The sequence below is a fragment of the Lepisosteus platostomus genome, chromosome 11, assembly GCF_059453375.1.
Source record: "Lepisosteus platostomus isolate fLepPlt1 chromosome 11, fLepPlt1.hap1, whole genome shotgun sequence".
In the NCBI taxonomy this organism is placed as follows: Eukaryota; Metazoa; Chordata; class Actinopteri; order Semionotiformes; family Lepisosteidae; genus Lepisosteus; species Lepisosteus platostomus.
Genome location: NC_142621.1, coordinates 20,410,509 through 20,428,434, shown reverse-complemented (window position 1 = coordinate 20,428,434; position 17,926 = coordinate 20,410,509). Strand labels below are relative to the sequence as shown.

The 17,926-nt window shown below is 38.8% G+C and overlaps 1 protein-coding gene across 2 annotated transcripts in view; it reads right to left on the bottom strand.

Annotated features, from left to right (window-relative positions):
- Positions 1–926: 926 nt before the first annotated feature.
- Positions 927–17,926, bottom strand: part of rabgap1l (RAB GTPase activating protein 1-like) — a 423,532-nt gene continuing 406,532 nt past the window's right edge. For both annotated transcript variants that reach the window (XM_088598822.1, XM_088598823.1), the window contains 6 exons: positions 8,784–8,894; positions 8,074–8,178; positions 6,738–6,821; positions 6,326–6,397; positions 5,078–5,275; positions 927–4,111 (listed from right to left, as the gene is read on the bottom strand). In XM_088598822.1, the coding sequence (XP_088454948.1) occupies positions 3,977–4,111; positions 5,078–5,275; positions 6,326–6,397; positions 6,738–6,821; positions 8,074–8,178; positions 8,784–8,894 (705 nt within the window). In that variant the 3' untranslated portion in view covers positions 927–3,976. The remainder of the gene's footprint in view (positions 4,112–5,077; positions 5,276–6,325; positions 6,398–6,737; positions 6,822–8,073; positions 8,179–8,783; positions 8,895–17,926) is intronic.

Genomic DNA, 17,926 nt, shown 5'->3' with positions numbered 1-17,926 from the left:
TATAAGATACTGTATATACAGTAGGTTATACAAGTACTTTTCAGTCAGAAAGTAAATAAGTCCTAAAAAACTAATTGGTTTGGCCAATCTCTTATACATTTATACATTCAAGCCTCAATACTGGTGATGTACAGTGATTGACTATGTTTACTCAAAATAGCCATTTAAGTGAAATTTGTGTGAACATTTCTTTTTAAAGGAACTGTCCTTTTTAAATAGGAGCCATAAAGTCATAACAATATGGAAAAATATATTGTTATAGTAACGCATCCATTAGAATCCTAAGAGATTTGTGTTGCTTTTGAGGTAGAGAATGTTTGTAAATGTTGTTCGCAAATGGGCCCTGTATTGTTAGACATTAGCTTTTCTTGAGACTCCTCTATTCCACTGCTGCTCAGAATTTGTCTCCAGCTAAATGTAATGGATAATTAGCAGAACTAATTAAGGTGGGTAGCTGCGTCAGCATGCGTAGGCTGCAAAGGAACAAGTAATAGGTTTATTCCATGCTGAAAAAAAGAAGAAAGAGAACACAACGTTTCAGCCGTGGAGCCTTCTTCAGGTGTGAGCCTTCTTCACACCTGAAGAAGGCTCCACGGCCGAAACGTTGTGTTCTCTTTCTTCTTTTTTTCAGCATGGAATAAACCTATTACTTGAACTAATTAAGGTGCTGTTTGTATCTAGGAGCTGCACTGCAAGTTCCCTGCATTTCCACAGAACCATCTATAAACCTGTACCTTGTTTATTTCAGGAGTGAAAACCATACTGTCATGGATTAAAACTGTAGACCTTGGTCAGGGTAATAGTTGTACACTAAACATTTCTTAGGATTGAGATAAAATTCTTCAGGCAGAAAAATACAACTGTTTCTAATAATGTAAAGTGATTTTATCCTTATCAGAGATTATATTCAGACATTCACACTGGGAGACAGAAAATCTGAAGTTTATTAATGTGAGCAGAACAGGTACAGAAGAGACCATTTGAACCTTAATGCTGTATTTCTCTGTTACTTCACTGCCCCACTTTTTAAACAGACAAAAATATATGTGAAGATGACCCACACATGAAAAGCATTTCTCCATCTGAAAAACATTTTCCAACTCAAAAAAGACCAACATCTTGCAATAACATTGCATACTGAGTTACACCATTATTAAGCAGGATTCCAGTTAGCTTCATTAGTTTCAACTGGTTATTAAACGGTAGGTTTCTGAAAAATATTTTTTGTTCATAACATCTTAGGACACATTAAGATACAGTATGACATTCAGCAAAAGAAAATAAGTAAAAAGGTAAAGAGTCAAATGGTCACTGATAAAAATTAGTAGAGCTTAGTAATAACCACTTATGCCCAGCCTGACACTTGTGGTCTGCTTTTGAGTCCCAGATCAAAATACACTTTTTTTGTACTAGTTTGCATCGTTATAAGCGTAAACCTAGTGTAGACTGAATTATCTTTTCCTGGAATCCCCTGCTCTCTGGAAAGTGTTGTAAGATCTGCTAACGCGCCACAGAAGTGGCGCTTGAGAACCGCAGCACCTTCTGATTTAAATTTTTATGAATTAACTACGACTTGTACTAACTGCATACCTGAGATGCAGTCTACCACTGTAAATCGCTGATGATGGATGGGATCTATAAGCCCTGCTAAGACTGGTTTATACTGTGACAGTAATTGCATTCTAGTGCTGAAACAATGAGCCAAAAAACACAGGTCCACTGATGCTCAAAAGTGGCATGAATGGTCTGTACATGTATGTTATTACTGACTGGAGTCAGGAAAATGGAATGAGAATTACTGGTCTTTTACAGTGTAGCAGAACTAAGAATCAAGCCATACCAAGTGCTTATGACACAGTTCGCAAACAACTGAGCTATTTAATTCAATTTGCTGGATTTAACACTGCATCCAGTTGGATGTATATATATATAGGGAGTCTGAAGTTTTAAGAAATGTTTTGTGTGAAAGCACAACCATTAAACTAACCAAAGAAATGACAGACAACTAAGAATACTATCCCCAAGCAACTTGTGGGCATTAAGGTTTTTAAACAGTAGTTCGAGTAGATAGAAGTTCCACAAAATTTAAAATCTTGTTTTTACCACTGAGTTTTCGAAAAAGCACCAAAATGCTTTAATGATTCTTCAGATTAATTTCCCATTTCAAATACATTGGCTAAATATTTGTCTTTTATCCCTTAAGCCTGCATAACACACTCAAGCTAAGTGTACACACAAATGCAAAACGTGTCTTTTTTATGCAGTTTTGAACACCAAACACATGGCAGGTTGGAGGGGATTCCACAAGAGACAGTTCCCGCTACAGTATTTCTTTTGTTGATTGATTTGCTTGCCTTTTCATGAACTGTGGCTTTAAAAAATATTCGAACACCTCTGACTTTTTCAGTCACCAAAATTCCTATTTATAATGTTAACAGTGTTTGAAGTACTTACTTGCATTGAATGAAAAATCATAGATACAACATATTGTACATTTCCTCTGATGTCAGTGTGGCTACAAGCAGTAAATGATCCATCACTTCCAGCTGTATAACACAATTTGTCAATTTGGTCTATTTTTTATCAGACCAAACAACAACAAAAATGTTCTGAATTGTGGTAGGCTGAGTCATTAGTTTATAGGAAGAATATCTTTAAGTCTTAGAGGTTGTTCTGAAACCTTCAAAATAGTCATAAAACCTCACTGGCATTTTTGTATAAGCTCCATTATTTTTGTTATGTGCTAATGTTCCTTAAGCTACAGTACAAAAATGCAGGAATCTTTCTAAGTGTCTGAGTTTTTTGGTGGCTTCTAGTGGCAAGCCTATGTTCAATACGGTCCTTCTGTGGAACAGCTTGGCATGGGATTAAAAAAATTTGTTGGAATTTTAATATTTTGTCTTTCAGTATAATATTTATACTACTGATAATAAACCAAGTGCTGCTTTAGAAATAGTAGAATGTGGAAATTGGAATTGTTTTTGGGAAAAAAAGCTTGCAAGATTGCTGATAAACTGATGTAGCTGTAATAATTGGGTTAAGAGCTTGGCTAAAATGACCTGCTAAAACTGCATCTGGACATGTCTTTTGCAGAGTCACTTTTCATTTAACCATAAAAGGTCATTACAATAAAATATTTTTTATTTAAGAAGTTTTATCTTGGCACAACATTGGGCAGTGTTTAGATAACAGGATTGACGTATATCTATTTGCCCACCAACAACCCATGAATGGCATTGCATTTAAATGCAGGAATAAAACATAAGGAGATGATTGACAGGAGAATTGATTGAATGTCAAGCACATTTTCTAAAAGAATGTGGAATAGGTGGAATATATCTTTTGTTTTGTTTTTGACAGCACCAGTTCTCATATGTAGTGTGCTTCAGTTAGTCCACAAAGGCTATAGAGATGCATTCAAATTCAGACAGTAAAACAAAAGAAAGCACTTTTCGTGTTTATAGAACTGTACATGATTAAAAATGATTAGTTATATATTTAGAATCGACCAATATATTTAAACTATATAGAAAACAACACAAGATAATCAATTTTTCAACACATCTCGCAGTGCATTCACAATGTAGTACTCCCTTTCTCAACCACTAGCTTGCGTAAAGAGTGATACAAAGAAGAGATGAAAAGTGTTTTGGGAAAATAAAATGAACACAAGTGCTTTCAGTCTGATTTTTTAGCTGAGCAGCAGCCATACTTCCTTACAGCAAGGAGGATAATGGCTTCCTTTGTATTTTCCTTAAGCTATGGACAGATCCAATGCCAATCTGACCTGAGCTCTCCTGTTTGAGAAAGGAAGTACTGCACTGAATCATTGTACTAGTGTTCTTGTGATCCCTATGTTAGCTCAGCCTCGCTCCCCCTGCCCATCACCTCTTCCACAGAGTGCACAGCCCCTGTGGTTATGAGCTTTCTCACCATGTCCAGAACTGACTCATGCTATTCACTCCAGCGGGAGCTGCTACACTCCCTCTTTTGGAGAAGGGGGGGGCTGGTTACCTGTGGCTGTCTTAATAGAGTTCAAGGTTTTGCTAAACCAGGAGTTTTTGGCAGCCTGGATCTCATTCATGAGAGCTCCTCTCTGGTGTTCCAGCTCCTAAAAAAAGAGTAATAGATTAATTAACCTTCCATTCTTAAGACATAGCTTGAGACATAAAAACACAATGTTTTGAGACACAAGAATTCACCTGTTTCATTGTGTCATTATACAAAATTAATTGTCCTAAAGGGCAAACCCAGATGAGGTTATACCAGGGCCAGGCCATATGCAGCAAAATTATATAGAAATAAACTACAGTAACTAACACTGAGCTGTTTGTTGCTACTAGAATGCAGTTTAAGGATAATTTAGAAACGGTAAGTACAAGCATTCATCGGTGGGTGCAATTCTCTGTGAAGCTGGTCCCAAGTACAATCGACTGGAGAAGGAGTTTTTGGTTCCTCTCCTCCATTGTCTTCTGGTCTTTTCTGTTCTGTATTTACAACATGTGTGGTCACTTGCTTTGTTAAGCGCCTTGGGGCAAGGCGACTCAGACAAGTTGACTCTTGGTTAAACCAAGTAGCAAGGGTCAGCACTGAAGCGAGAATTAGATGTTTAACGCTCACACAACATTATTATACTGTGTAGGCATTTCCCAGGATTAGGAAGACAGGTCAACTTGCCAAACACAGAGAATCTGCTTCCGGCTTTATACAAGTGAGGGAGAAACACTGTTCACTTTCAAGATGGGAGCCCATTTTTTCCTTTGAGAAAGGCGGTGGAGTTCTCTAGGGAACAGAGTAACATTAGCTGCCAGTTCGGGCTGAGGGAGCTCTTTGTATTTTGGCAAAAGAGGAATTCAGGCTATATTCTGCTGAAAAAGTTATACCCTACATGATTAAAAAAATAATTGACATAAGAAATCAATTATATTTTAAGTATTCTAAATATAAGTTTTCTCCAATAGATTCTCACCAATTCAGAGAAAGTGAGACATTATGTCAATTCTCTGGAACAGAGTTTTTAAAAAGAAGGAGTAAACACAGTATTCTGTGACCACCAGCCAACCCCTTCCTGGATTACCTGAATCTTGCACTTGGCCTCCACTAGCTGCAGTTTGGTCTGGGCCAGCTCCAGCTCCAGCTCTCTCAGTTGTTTCTTAAGGGAGTCCTTCTCCTCATCCACATCCTGGTCACGGTTGTCGCGGCTGATGGTGGGCAGCTGCAGGGATCCCTCCTTGCTGAAGATCTCCCGACAGCGCTCGCATGCCATCACCTTGCTCTGAGGGTGGAGATGGGAGAAGGCCAGTGTTGAGTACTTACCATATTGATGACTGCTTAATGACTCCAGCTTGATTGGATTCCTGCCATCACAGTCACAACATGACACAGCTATCCACACTGACATATGCACCCTGTCAAATTTACTCCACTGGACCTTCAGCTCTCTTTCTATTTTGTTTTTACACAGTTAGCTTTACAGAACGTGAAACTAAATTGAGAAAAACATTGAGAACCATTTGAAACTATAGTTAAGTCCTCTGTAAGTCCCAAAAGATCAGAGGTTATGTGTTAAAGTCTGGGTTTTGTCACTGAGTACCTGTGAGACCTACATCCTTAGCTCTAGTGTTTATGGTTTGGAGAGATAGTGTGAAAAAGCAGCAGACAGCACACATTTCAGAGGACATCTGCACATACGTTCTCCTTTATTCAATGCTGGGTGGTATAAACGGATAGAGCTGGTTAGTTATTGGAAATTCAAATTCAGAGGGTGTGAGGAAAAAATATAGCAAGTCCAAACTTTTACTTTAATATATTTCTACAGCAGACTGTCCCTTGTTACATGGAAACTGTTTAAGAAATGACTTTTTTAGTTTGGGAACACTTCCAAGTAACAGGAGAAGTGAGTATATCTTGTTTGTTATCAAGGCAGTTGTCAATGTAGACATGTAGCAGGTTCTTAGCTTCAATGAAGAAGGCCTAAGGCAACTGACAATAACTCAGCCAGATGAAAGGTTACCAAAGGTTTGGGTCTTTGATTTTACATTTAATCAGTGTCCTAGGTATGTGGAACGCTGAAAAGCTATACATCAGAAATAACTAAATTTATTTTAAAAAGTGATTTAAAAAAGTTTTCAAAATGTTTCACAAATTTGCTAACAGAAACAGGGGTGATATACATGCAAAGCACAAGAAAGGTTCAGAGTTCACTGAGAGTATTTGCACCTGTTGGTGACATCCCACATATGAAAGCAGGTGGTGGGATTCTTTATAATACAGGAAGGTCTCCACAAGTTGCTACTTGTTCATGGAACTTGGCCTTCGCTCTCACCTTCACAATGTCTAGCTCCTCCTTAGTGACGGCCTGCTGCTTCTCTAGTCGAGTGCTGAGCTGAGAACAAATCTTTAAGACAAACAAGAAAACAGAGGGTGGGGTGAGTCAGGTCAACTCAGTACCAAGAAAGAACCCATCTGTGCTAATGACAGAATATAAAAAATAAGAATATAAAGTTTGCATCACTCCCTGGAGTGAGGTTTTTTTCTGGGACTCTATATTGAGATCATTAATAAGTTATTTTGACAAATTAACAACTAAAAAATAAGAGCTATTTCATAATATTGTGTCTGTATCCTATATAACTTCTCCACAAATGGCCACCTGCAGTTTAAGGTTTTTAAAGCACTTTTACAATAACTAAAATAGAAGAAGGGAAAAAGGTTTATAGCTAATGAGCAGTCTCTACCTGCTTGTACTCGCTAATGATGACTGTGGTTTTCTTGATTTCTGATTCAGCTTTTTCCAGTTCTCTTCTGAACACCTCCTTTAGCTGAAATAGAGGAAAAGCACAATTCAATTCAATTCAGCTTTTTTTGTTATTATACTTACACGGGTGCATAGTATAGTGAAAAGTGTTTCTCGTAAGTCTCTCAGGTGCTGGGGTCTGCTGGTGAGGAAGTCTAGGATCCACCTACAGAGGGTGGTATCTAGACCTAGAGCCCTGAGTTTGGTAGCACATTTTGTGGGTATGATGGTGTTAAATGCCGAACTGAAGTAAATGAACAGCATTTTTGTATAGGTATTCCTTTTATCCAGGTGGGTTAGTATGGTGTGTAAAGCTATAGAGATTGCATGCTCTGTGGAGCGCTTTGTGCGATGTTTGAGCAAACTGGTGAGGATCAAGTATTTTGGGGATGCTGGCCTTAATGTGTGGTATAAGTAGTTTTTCAAAGCACTTCATTATGATTGGGGTGAGTGCAATAGGGCGGTAGTTGTTCAGGCATGTGGGTGCTGATTTATTTGGTACTGGCACGATGGTGGTTGTCTTGAAGCAGCTTGGTACAGTAGCCTGGGCCAAGGACAGGTTGAAGATGTCAGTACAGACATCAGCTGTCTGCCAGGCACATGTTCTGAGTACCAGGCCAGGGATAGTGTCACAGAATTAGTGTTGGTAATAATAATCTCAGTTTTAATAATACCATTATAATTGAGCAACTGATGCTGCAGAGTCAGTTTCTTAATGAACTATAATTATTTGTCTCAACACTCATTCTTGGAAGTGGCAATTAAAACACCAAAGTACTTTATGTCTTCAAGAGTACCAATACTGTCTTTAACTGTACGTGAACAAGTGATTTAAAATAGAGATTGACTGTATTGTATCAAGCATTGTACTCCTCATTGTTTCCTCAGTTTTTACTTTATTCCTTTGTAGTCAGAAGATTTTAACAGTATACGCCAGGACAGAGTTAACAGATATACCTCTTCTGATGCTAAGCACAGATGGAACCATCCACTGGAGATCAGAGTACTTACCATTAAGGATATGTTAGTAAGAAACTTAAGGGGAGGGAAAATAAACTTTTGTCATGTGTTCCACGAATGGTCATTACTGCTGCACAAAAAGCACTTCCAATGTACACTGTGATCTGTACAGAAAGTCTATGCAACTTGCAGAAAACAAAGAGCTGCCATCTGCCCTGTTAGTAGAGTGAGCTCTATAGGAGGTGCAGAAAGGAATATGCCAGCTGTGAATGCTGATTTTGAAGGCTTTTTCCCAGGGTTCCCTCACATTCCCATACCTGGGCAGTCTCCTCTTCCTGTCTTCTCTTCTCATCCTCCATCACCACCAGCCTCTGCTTGGTGTTGAGCAGCTCCTTGTTCAGGACGTCCGCCTTGTCCTCTGCCTGAAAGGAGAGCAGCACATCAGGGTCACACCTAGCAGGTCCTGAGTTTGCCCAAAGGCAGCCTTATACACTTAAAATCCAACACAAACTGACTGCAGCCACCAACAAGATGCCCACACTAGAAACTATATTTATTTGGAAGTTTTTCCAATGCATGTTTACCATTAGTGTTATCTACGTACCCTTGCATGTACACTATGGACAGCAGTCTTTTTGGGCTGCATTGCATTAAATAATATTTTAAGGAAACCAATGACAGAAGCTCAGTAAGTGACCCACTGGGGAGTAAACGACACACCTACACCAGTGAACAGTTTAGTAATATTCAGCCCATATTCATACTGTACTTCAATATTAAAAAAATAATTTAAAAAATGATTTAGAAACATTCAATTTCTATGTGTATATCAATTTCCACATAAGCAAATAACCTACATTGCAAATAATATGTTTGGAGATGGTACAGTATATGAAATGCATTGATATTAATTGCTTTTATTTTACTTTTTGTCACTTTGATTTGCAATGTTTGCTGTGCTTTGCCCAAGTCCTGTCCTGTTATACACATTCGCAAAAAAGCATTGCAGTAATGTGGCGACAGGGACCTGGTCCAAGTCGTTGCGCAGTGCGATCTTGCTGGTCACCAGCTCATGAGCAAGGTCATCATTCTCCTGCTCCAGACGCATGCTAGCCTCCTGCAGCCGGCGGTTCTCCCTCTGTGGAAGGATAACAGAAGACAGCAGATGGTTAAGTCAGAGTGGAGACATTGAGTGATATAATGGCTCTGCTGGACAATTTACATTTTTAGCATTCTCTCACACAATGTCTGTTTACTCAATTGTCCTTATGTATATCATATGAAAGACATGAAAGTTCATTAAAGCAATACTTATACTCAGTTACAGTTGTACTTGCCAAAGCTGCAGACGTGCACACTTTTGCTCCCTTAGTGATTTCTTAATTCTGATAGAGAACTGCTAGAAAACAGTTTATTATTTGTTATTTTTTTAAACCGATTTCTCCCTGTTTGTATGCTTCAAAGATAATTTTCCACCTTCTGTGTTTACAGGAGGCTCATGAGCCAAGGGTCCTGTCTTTCCTGTAGATATTAATAATACATCCAATGAAATCTACAATAGATGCCGACGATGCAGAAGTAACCAAAGGTCTAAGAAAATTAATCTGCAGAAATCAGTCACAGAAACAAGGGCATTGGATCAGATGGCGTTGCCACACAAAGAGCTGACTAACCCAAAAGAGTACATCTGTGCACAGGTTAACTGGACAAGTTAACATGAACATCAGTTAGTTACAAGAAAATTACTATTGTCAATTACTTCAAACAAGATTTTAAAATTTCTGGAAAAAAACATTATATTCATTATATTATATATTTGTGTACTGTCTTCTATAGGTCTAGGTCTAATAAATACTCTGTACAATGTTATACCACCTGATAGCTGGTGATTAGGTGGACATCCCATATCAAGCCACTAACTTGATTTAATCCATTAAAAATAGCAGTCAAAAATGTTTGTGGTCATTTGAGAAATGGTTGGGAAAAGCTAATTGTATCAGACTTTCACTGCTTTGAACAAAATCCATCAATAGAAGTTAACAGATTGATCTATTTAATTGGCATTATGTCATGTCATGTTATACCACACGGTGGCGCGGGAAGCCGGAGCCTACCCGGCAAGCAATGAGAGCAAGGCAGGGTACACCCTGAACTGGGCACCAGTTCACTGCAGGCCAAGTGCAAGCCAATCATGCATGGGGACAATTTGGAGGCCACGGTAAAGGCAGAGGGGGAAATTTGGCCTGGACACTGGGATAACTCCCTACTCTTATCGAAAAAAATGCCCAGGGATCTTTAATGACCACTGAGAGGCAGGACCTAGGTTTAACGTATCATCTGAAAGACGGCCCCCACTACAGTATAGTGTCCTCGCCACTATACCAGGGCATTAGGACACACACAGACCGCAGGATGGACACCCATTACTTGTCCCACTAACACCACTTCCAGCAGCAACCATAGCTTCCCAGGAGGTCTCTCATCCAGGTACTGACCAGGCTCAACCCTGCTTAGCTTCAGTGGGTAGCCAGTTGAGAGCTACAGGGTGATATGATAGAAACCTTCCTTTACAAGAAAGGAAGTATAAATAGGGAAATATAAAAAGGCACACTGTACGACTAAGACGAATACCATACAGGCATGTTAAACCTCTGTATGATAGATGGTAAAATACTGTTGAGAGATATTAGAACACTCATAAAATTTAAAAAACCTAAAAAAATGTCCAGCAGACAAGCGATTGGAATAATTTCATAATAATAACTTGAAAAGCAGAACATGATGTATTTCTGCATCATTAAAAGATTATGAGACTTCATTTATAAATATATTTATTTAAGAAAGCTAAATAATTTAGTTACAATAAGCTTTTTAGGAACAATAAGTTTAAACATTTTTTGCTGTTTCATTGTACATTAGAGAATGAGCTTTGCATGATACACAAAAGCTTTATCTATTGTATCTGGCTGTCTTGTCACAAAACAATGTAGTCCCGAAACATTGAAATACATCTCATTATGTAAAAAAATTACAGTACCTGATTACCTTAATCAGATCTGGAACATGGAAATCCCTTTAGCAAGCCCCTCTGGAGAAGCCTGACAGTCATCCACCACGCTAACGGCTAGCAGTTACCTCAGGCATATGTACCGTTAACCCTGCTGACTCCTCATGGGAAACCAACTACTACGGACTTCTCATAAGATGCTGAGCTGGCCACTGTTCACACTGCAGTGCAAACAGGGCCTTGAAGGAAAACCTTTCAGTTTACTCCAGACTACAGCCATGTGAACTAAGGAGAGTTTACCTTGTTTTAGAGAACCAATTATTTTGTTCTAGAATGCTAAATGTTGAATTTAAAACATCTGAACTAATAAATTTAAAATTTTTAAAAAAAAAACAATAATGGGATATTAATAATATTTTTTTTACATAAAAGACATTGGTCGTGACGTCCGCTGATAATCTAACCAGAATAACTGCTTTGCCAATTCCTTTCTATACACAGCAACTCACCATTATCTTTAGTAGTTAATTAGTGTGGGGCCAATAAACTGACAGCATTGAGACAAATAAAAATTATGAACAGATGTCCCCTTCTTTAAAGTCAAAACCAATTTTGTTCACCAAGTAATTAATCACTGAGTATCAGATACAGAACAGTGTAGCGGTGAGGCTTAATAATAATGCAGAATTAAGTGTTTCTGAGCTTTCCCAAATTAGGCCTCATTTCTCTGTTCATCTCTGTGGTGCAGCCACAGAGAAACCATTCATGCAAGGTGATTTAAGGTCCAAGGACAGCTCCCAAAGGGGGATGCACTTAGCTAAGCCTGGCTATCATGATCAATGGTCACCCATTGGCGCCTATCTGTCTAGGGAGTGCGAGTTGGACATCTGGATTGCATTCCTAAGTGTCAGGACTAAGTGACTCATATCTCACCTTGATCAACCAATCAGGGACTGGTAGGGCCGAGTAACCCACGTGGGACTCTGATGCCCATGGAACTTTCAGCCAATCAATGAGCTGAAGTTCCTCCAGGTAAAAACAGGCAACACAGAGAGCCTGAGAGATTCAGAAAGGGAGATTCAGACAAGATTCAGATTCAGATTCAGATTCAACAAGATTCAGACAAGATTCAGAAGGAATTCAAAGGAGAATCCCAAGGGCAGGACATTCTCGCAGCGCGCCTCCTGACCATCCTGAGACTCAGCCCGGACAACCACGGAACGGCCAGTGTGTCCGAGTGCCAGAACTTTCCTTTGTTCTAAGAGTCTAGAGTGGAGGTTGCCAGAGAGTAACCAGCAGCAGGCCTCGTGAACAGGTCGGAACTGTGGACAGCTGAATCACTATTCAGAACTAGCTCTTCATCATAAACGAACTGGTCCTCTTCCTGACTTGCTGGGACCCACAGTCATCTTTTCTCCTGTGCACAAACTTTGCTAGTTAAAGCCAACAGTGAGCATCAGCAGCGCACCGTCGCAAGCCGCACAGCACAGCCTGGCACCGAGCCAGAGAGCGCGGATTGGACAGCAACAGCCTGCAACTGTTTCTTTGTGCCCGCAGGAGATCTGAATCCCCAGAGATTGGATGAGTATTCAACTTCAATGCATTACAGCTCGAGAATTCAATTGTTATCCCAACCAGTTGATATCAATTTAATTCCTAAGAGTTATGTACTTGTTTGAGTATCTAATGTAGAAGTTGTAACCAAGTTCACTTTACGAAACGGTCTTAATGAATGATATACTGAACGTATGTCCTCTTGATGTGTAACTCTTTGTAACTGATTGAATATATAACGTTTGTATTCTGATAACCCTCTCGCTAAGATCTGTTAGGTTTATATGCATATTCTATGTATTAATAAATGTATCCTCGTGTATTAGTACCTGTGTGTGCGCGTTGTTTGAGTTATGTCGCATGGTTGGATTCTAAAGCCATCAACAGAATCAACTTTGTGATTTACTGCTACAATTAATAATTGTCTCAGTAAATGCCCAAACCCTACAGAACTGGTGCCTTCAGAGAGCCACTAACATTACATATTTGGCGTCCCTGAACGGCTATGAACCGGTTTTCTCTACAACAGCAAACCATAATATATCTGATAAGCACACAGCAACCCCATCGCTCTCATTGTTGATGTCTGATTGTACAGATGCTAGTTATGACAGAATTTATTCTGTACATAATTCCTTGCAATTTTGTAGCATACATTAATAACATGGGCAACAGATATTGGCAGAAATCCCATTGCATAGCAGATGAGATAGCAGATCAAATTGAACAAAGAATTAATGACACCAGAGTTAAAATCCTAAATATTACAGACAGTGCCTTGGGATCTTAATTAACTATAGGCAGCATCTCATTTCAACATCTCATCAGATGGAAGACAACTCCTACAACACACTTTCCCGTGGCACCATACTGTGACACTGGATTGGAATTCTGGACACGACTTGCAGCAGCAACATGATTTACCTTATGGATCTCATATAGCGTATTGATACGAAAAAAACACTTATGCTCAATGTTTCCTGTATTTGCTACAGATGTGTAAAAATACTTTCTTTGGACAGGAAATTACTGGAAATCCAGGGTTGCAATAGAAAATAAACTAACACAAGGACCAGCATCATCTTAGATGGCTCCCATTTCAAAACGCTTATCAAGAGATCACAAAACCTCTGACAAAAACTGATATCACAAAAGTTGCAACGCAATGCAACACAGTTGCAGAAAAAAAAGTTTTAACTTCATATTTTAAATAATGTACATGTAGTGCTCATGTGGGACACTGTAGCGGCTGCACCGTCCACTGTAGATGGCTACGCAAGGTGGGCTGGGAATGGCGCCTGAGGGGTGGGACTAGCGGACTGTATATAGCGGGATGGGGGCTGTGAGATGCCCTCTTCCCTTTCGTGTCTGTGTATAGTTTAAGTGTTGTGCTGTATTCCCTATGTCCCTGTGTAACCCTCTTCAGCGGTGTTAATAATGTGCTGTCAACCCACGTCAGAGCTGTGTTCCTGCTTCATTCCATTCTGAAAACCACGCAGTCGTTTTCGTTTCGCAGTCGTTTTTAATTTAAAGACAAAACAGATACCAGTAAAACTGACTAAGTTAATTTTAGTGAACACTTTAAAATGTTTAATCAATTATGGAAAAAAATAGTTTCATATACTGGGTCCCAGTAAGGAAGTGTTCCAGATGCCCCACTAAGCCCTAAAACCTTTCTTCAAGTCTGCACTTCGGTGACATAGTGTGTAAGTGTGTGAACATCTGAGAGTGCACCATTATAAAGAGCGTAATATGATGTCATTTGCTGGTTAAGGCTCAGGTCAAAGTGCGTTCTGTTTCCATCTTTAGTGCTGCTCCTTTACCAGTAGTTAACTGCAAGTCAGCAGAGAATTGTTTTAAAAAAATATCCATTCTCCACTTACAGTTCAATTAAACTGAATGCCATTTTGTCTATTCTTTCGCAAAAGTTTCATAACATAACATTTAACATGTTTGTTCAGGTTAAACGGACTCGACTCAAAATGGAAGAAGTAAAGAGGAACACCTATGCCAGGATGTTATTTATTGACTTCAGCTCAGCCTTCAACAAAATTGTGCCAGGCAGACTAGTGGTAAAACTCGGGGGTCTGGGCCTCAGCAACTCCATCTGCAACTGGGTCCTGGACTTCCTGACAGGCAGACCCCAAGTGGTGAGGATTGGAAACAAAACCTTATTCCCTCTGATCCTCAACACAGGGGCCCCCCAGGGCTGCTGCCTGAGCCCACGGCTGTATTCTCTATTTGCACATGACTTTGTTGCTAGATTTAAGGGCAATCGAATCATCAAGTTTGCTGATGACATCACAGGACTTGGTCTTATCAGCAACAATGATGAAACTGCCTACAGGTACGAGGTAGTAGAAGTGTACGAAGTAGTAAAAGGTAGTAGAACACATCGGCAAAACAAAAGAGACAGTAGACGTCAGGAGGCACGAAGGATGTCGCACACCCATCATCATTCACTGGGCTCCAGTCAAAACTGTCAGCACCTTCAGGTTCCTTGACCTTCAGATCACTGAGAGGCTGATCTGGTCAGAGAACATTGCTGCCATCCTCACTAAAGCTCACCAGCGCCTTCACTTCCTGAGACAGTTAAGGAAGTGGGGGATGAGCAAGACAACACTCACCGATTTGTACCGTAATATGACTAAGTGTGTCCTGACATGTTCGTAGCATGCATTCCTATACAATGGTATAGAATTACATAGTAGCTCCCAAATCATTGGGACTGAGCTACCCACCATTGACCGGATATGTCTCGACCGCTGCCAAAACAGGCTCGAGCATCGGGACCCAATTCACCCTGGCCCAGATCTGTTTTCATCCCTGGGTTCTGGTAGGAGGTACTGCTGTACCAGAACACTGACGAATAGATTTTGAAGTTTCTTCCCCCAAACAGTCTGCATTATAAACAACTCATATTAGCACCTGCACTTTAAGGTACTGCACTGTTTGCTGTCTTGGCTGTATTATAACGTCTATTGTCTAAATTTATTGTCCATGTCTGTTATTTGTGCCTATTTTTTTCTCTAATACTCTAATAACAGCTGAACACGTAAACATCCCAATACATATGTTGTATATGACAAATACAGAAATTTTGAATCTTGAAAACTAAGGAAAACTTGGCAATACCGCTGTTTTTGTACTATTAAATACATTTCATGTACATTTGTTCTGTCTGAGTACAAAAATGACAATACAAGTCAAACAATGTATTCATTCATGCTAAACATGACTGATTTCAAAAGTGCAGAGAGTAAACCAGCTTTGTACTATTAAATATTTAGCGTTTCAGTGTATAATTACACTGCAGGTAAATGAATAGTCAAATCAGTCAAAATGGGGTTATGAAATAATAGCTTTATGTCAACACTACGTACCTAGAATACATATGAATCTAAAGCAGCCTAAATGAAATTTGTTTTTACATAAAATATTATACATTTTATAACTAAAAAGTTTAATTTTACTAACATGTGAATATTTTATTCTCCATGGCAACATCTCTCAGATTTGATAGGTTAAAACATGAAACGTCACCATTTCGAATGGAAGGGGGTAATTTCCTTTAGTGAAGTCCACTCCGATACAGACTTCAGAGAAGGGTCCATTGTGGGCGCTTGTGAGCACTCTTGTGAAACACAAATTAGAAATGAGACACTCTAAGACCTAAGCGGGAACGTGCATATTAATGGAACAAGACTGCAAGTGTGCATACTGGAACACTGCTTGATTATGTCAGCATGTAACTGTGGTTAATATCTAAATACCTGTCCTGTTCAAGTTGTTTAATTGGTGCAATGATTTAACCTAATATTTAATCAAAGTAAAGCATAATTTATTAAAACAGAGTTGTGTTTTAAGCAGGTGTACATCTTGGTATACAGTTATGGTGTCATAGTGCAGCAAGATGTCATAGTGCATCTCACACAACTACTTGTGGCTAACAGGATTTCACTATGTACACAGGAAGAAGCACTGAGTAATACGTCTGTGTATGAATCATAAAATAAGAGTTAATTACATCCTTTATGTGATTTAAGTAATACATGTATTTTTTAAACTTGATTTACAAGTACTGCTGCAGTTATTCCAACAGGTAATCGTGTTTCCCAGCCCCAGTCTTTCTCACCTTACAATAAGATACCATGTAAAAGTATGGCAGAACTCAGCCAAAGTTATTACCAGGCCCTAGTTTTCTTTCTATAAATGTTAATTTATTAATTTATCATTTATTAACATTTGCATTTACTATTAAATACAATGTACTAGTTCCTTTTTTGCAATATTCTAACTACCCAGCAGGCTAGATAGGCCATTTGTAATCTATCTTAACTTTCAATTTCACACAAAATGTCTTAGCTATTTATAAAGTGAACAACTCATCAGCAATTATGATGGCATGCCTACAAATTAGACACAATCTGGAGCTACCTTTCTGTTTTGCCATGTTTAATGGTTCCCAGGATTTTTTCAGAAAAGTTCTAAACAGCAAACCTGCAAGGGATCTTAGCATTTGAGGAGTGTAGTCCATGTTGTGTTTTAAAAAAGTTTAATTTAACAGTAAACATCTTAAAGCAGTTGTTTGCAATAATATAGCCGTGCACTACATACAAAAACAGAATCTTCTAAATCTAGGATGGAGACTGGGAAAAAACAAATATTCCTGAAGTCCAGCAGCAGTCTTATGACATCTGAGTTGTGACAGGAAACAGCACATCACTAGAGAATTTCATTTCAATTAATTTGTTACTAAGGGAGATAGGCAGATCACCTGACACTCATGAGCACTCACAGACCTCCTTTTCACTTTCCTAGCACCGATCCTCCAGAGATATCTGCACTCTGATTTTAAAATCATTTCAACCAACAAAACCCTTGCTCCAACAAATCAGACTAATGAGGCGTTTCCTACAAAGTGCTTCATATTGCAATTAATTGAGTAAAAGTTCCTTATTAAGAAACCTAAGTAGAAATTATTTTTAGCATGCTTTTGACCTAGTTTACCAGGAAGGATATGAAACAGCATTTTCATACATTTCCTTGGTGCTCACACTTCCGTTTTGTTGTCAGTTCATTGTATTGGAATGTCAACAAAACATTTACCATTATAGAGCTACACACACGCATGTGCAAAACCAAGTGTGGTTTAAAGTTCTGAGCCTAATCATAAAGAAATAACAGAAACCAGAGCTCTTGCTGTCCAAGTATATTCAGATAGTCATGGTGAACTATTGTATTTGTTCTGAGTCTTTTTTCACTGCATTTTAAATCACAAAACATTTCTACATCCATTCATTTTCACCATTTTTCCTGGTCAGGGTCACTGTAACCTTTTGACCTTTTAAAATGTTACTATTAAAATTCTTTGCAATTAGAAAGCTTTTCAAAGTACTGTTAACAGTATTGGTAAAAGCTCTTGTTTTGAAATTTGTCCAAGAGATATCAATAGTTTGTTCTCAATAAATGTTTGTCAAGATTGCTGCATACCAGGAAGGATAACAATCCGGTGTCGTTCTGCTCACTAGTATTGATTAAACTATATTCTATAGAAAGCTTCTATCAGTTCTCTATCAGAATCTAGGACTGATTAAGATGTCACACAA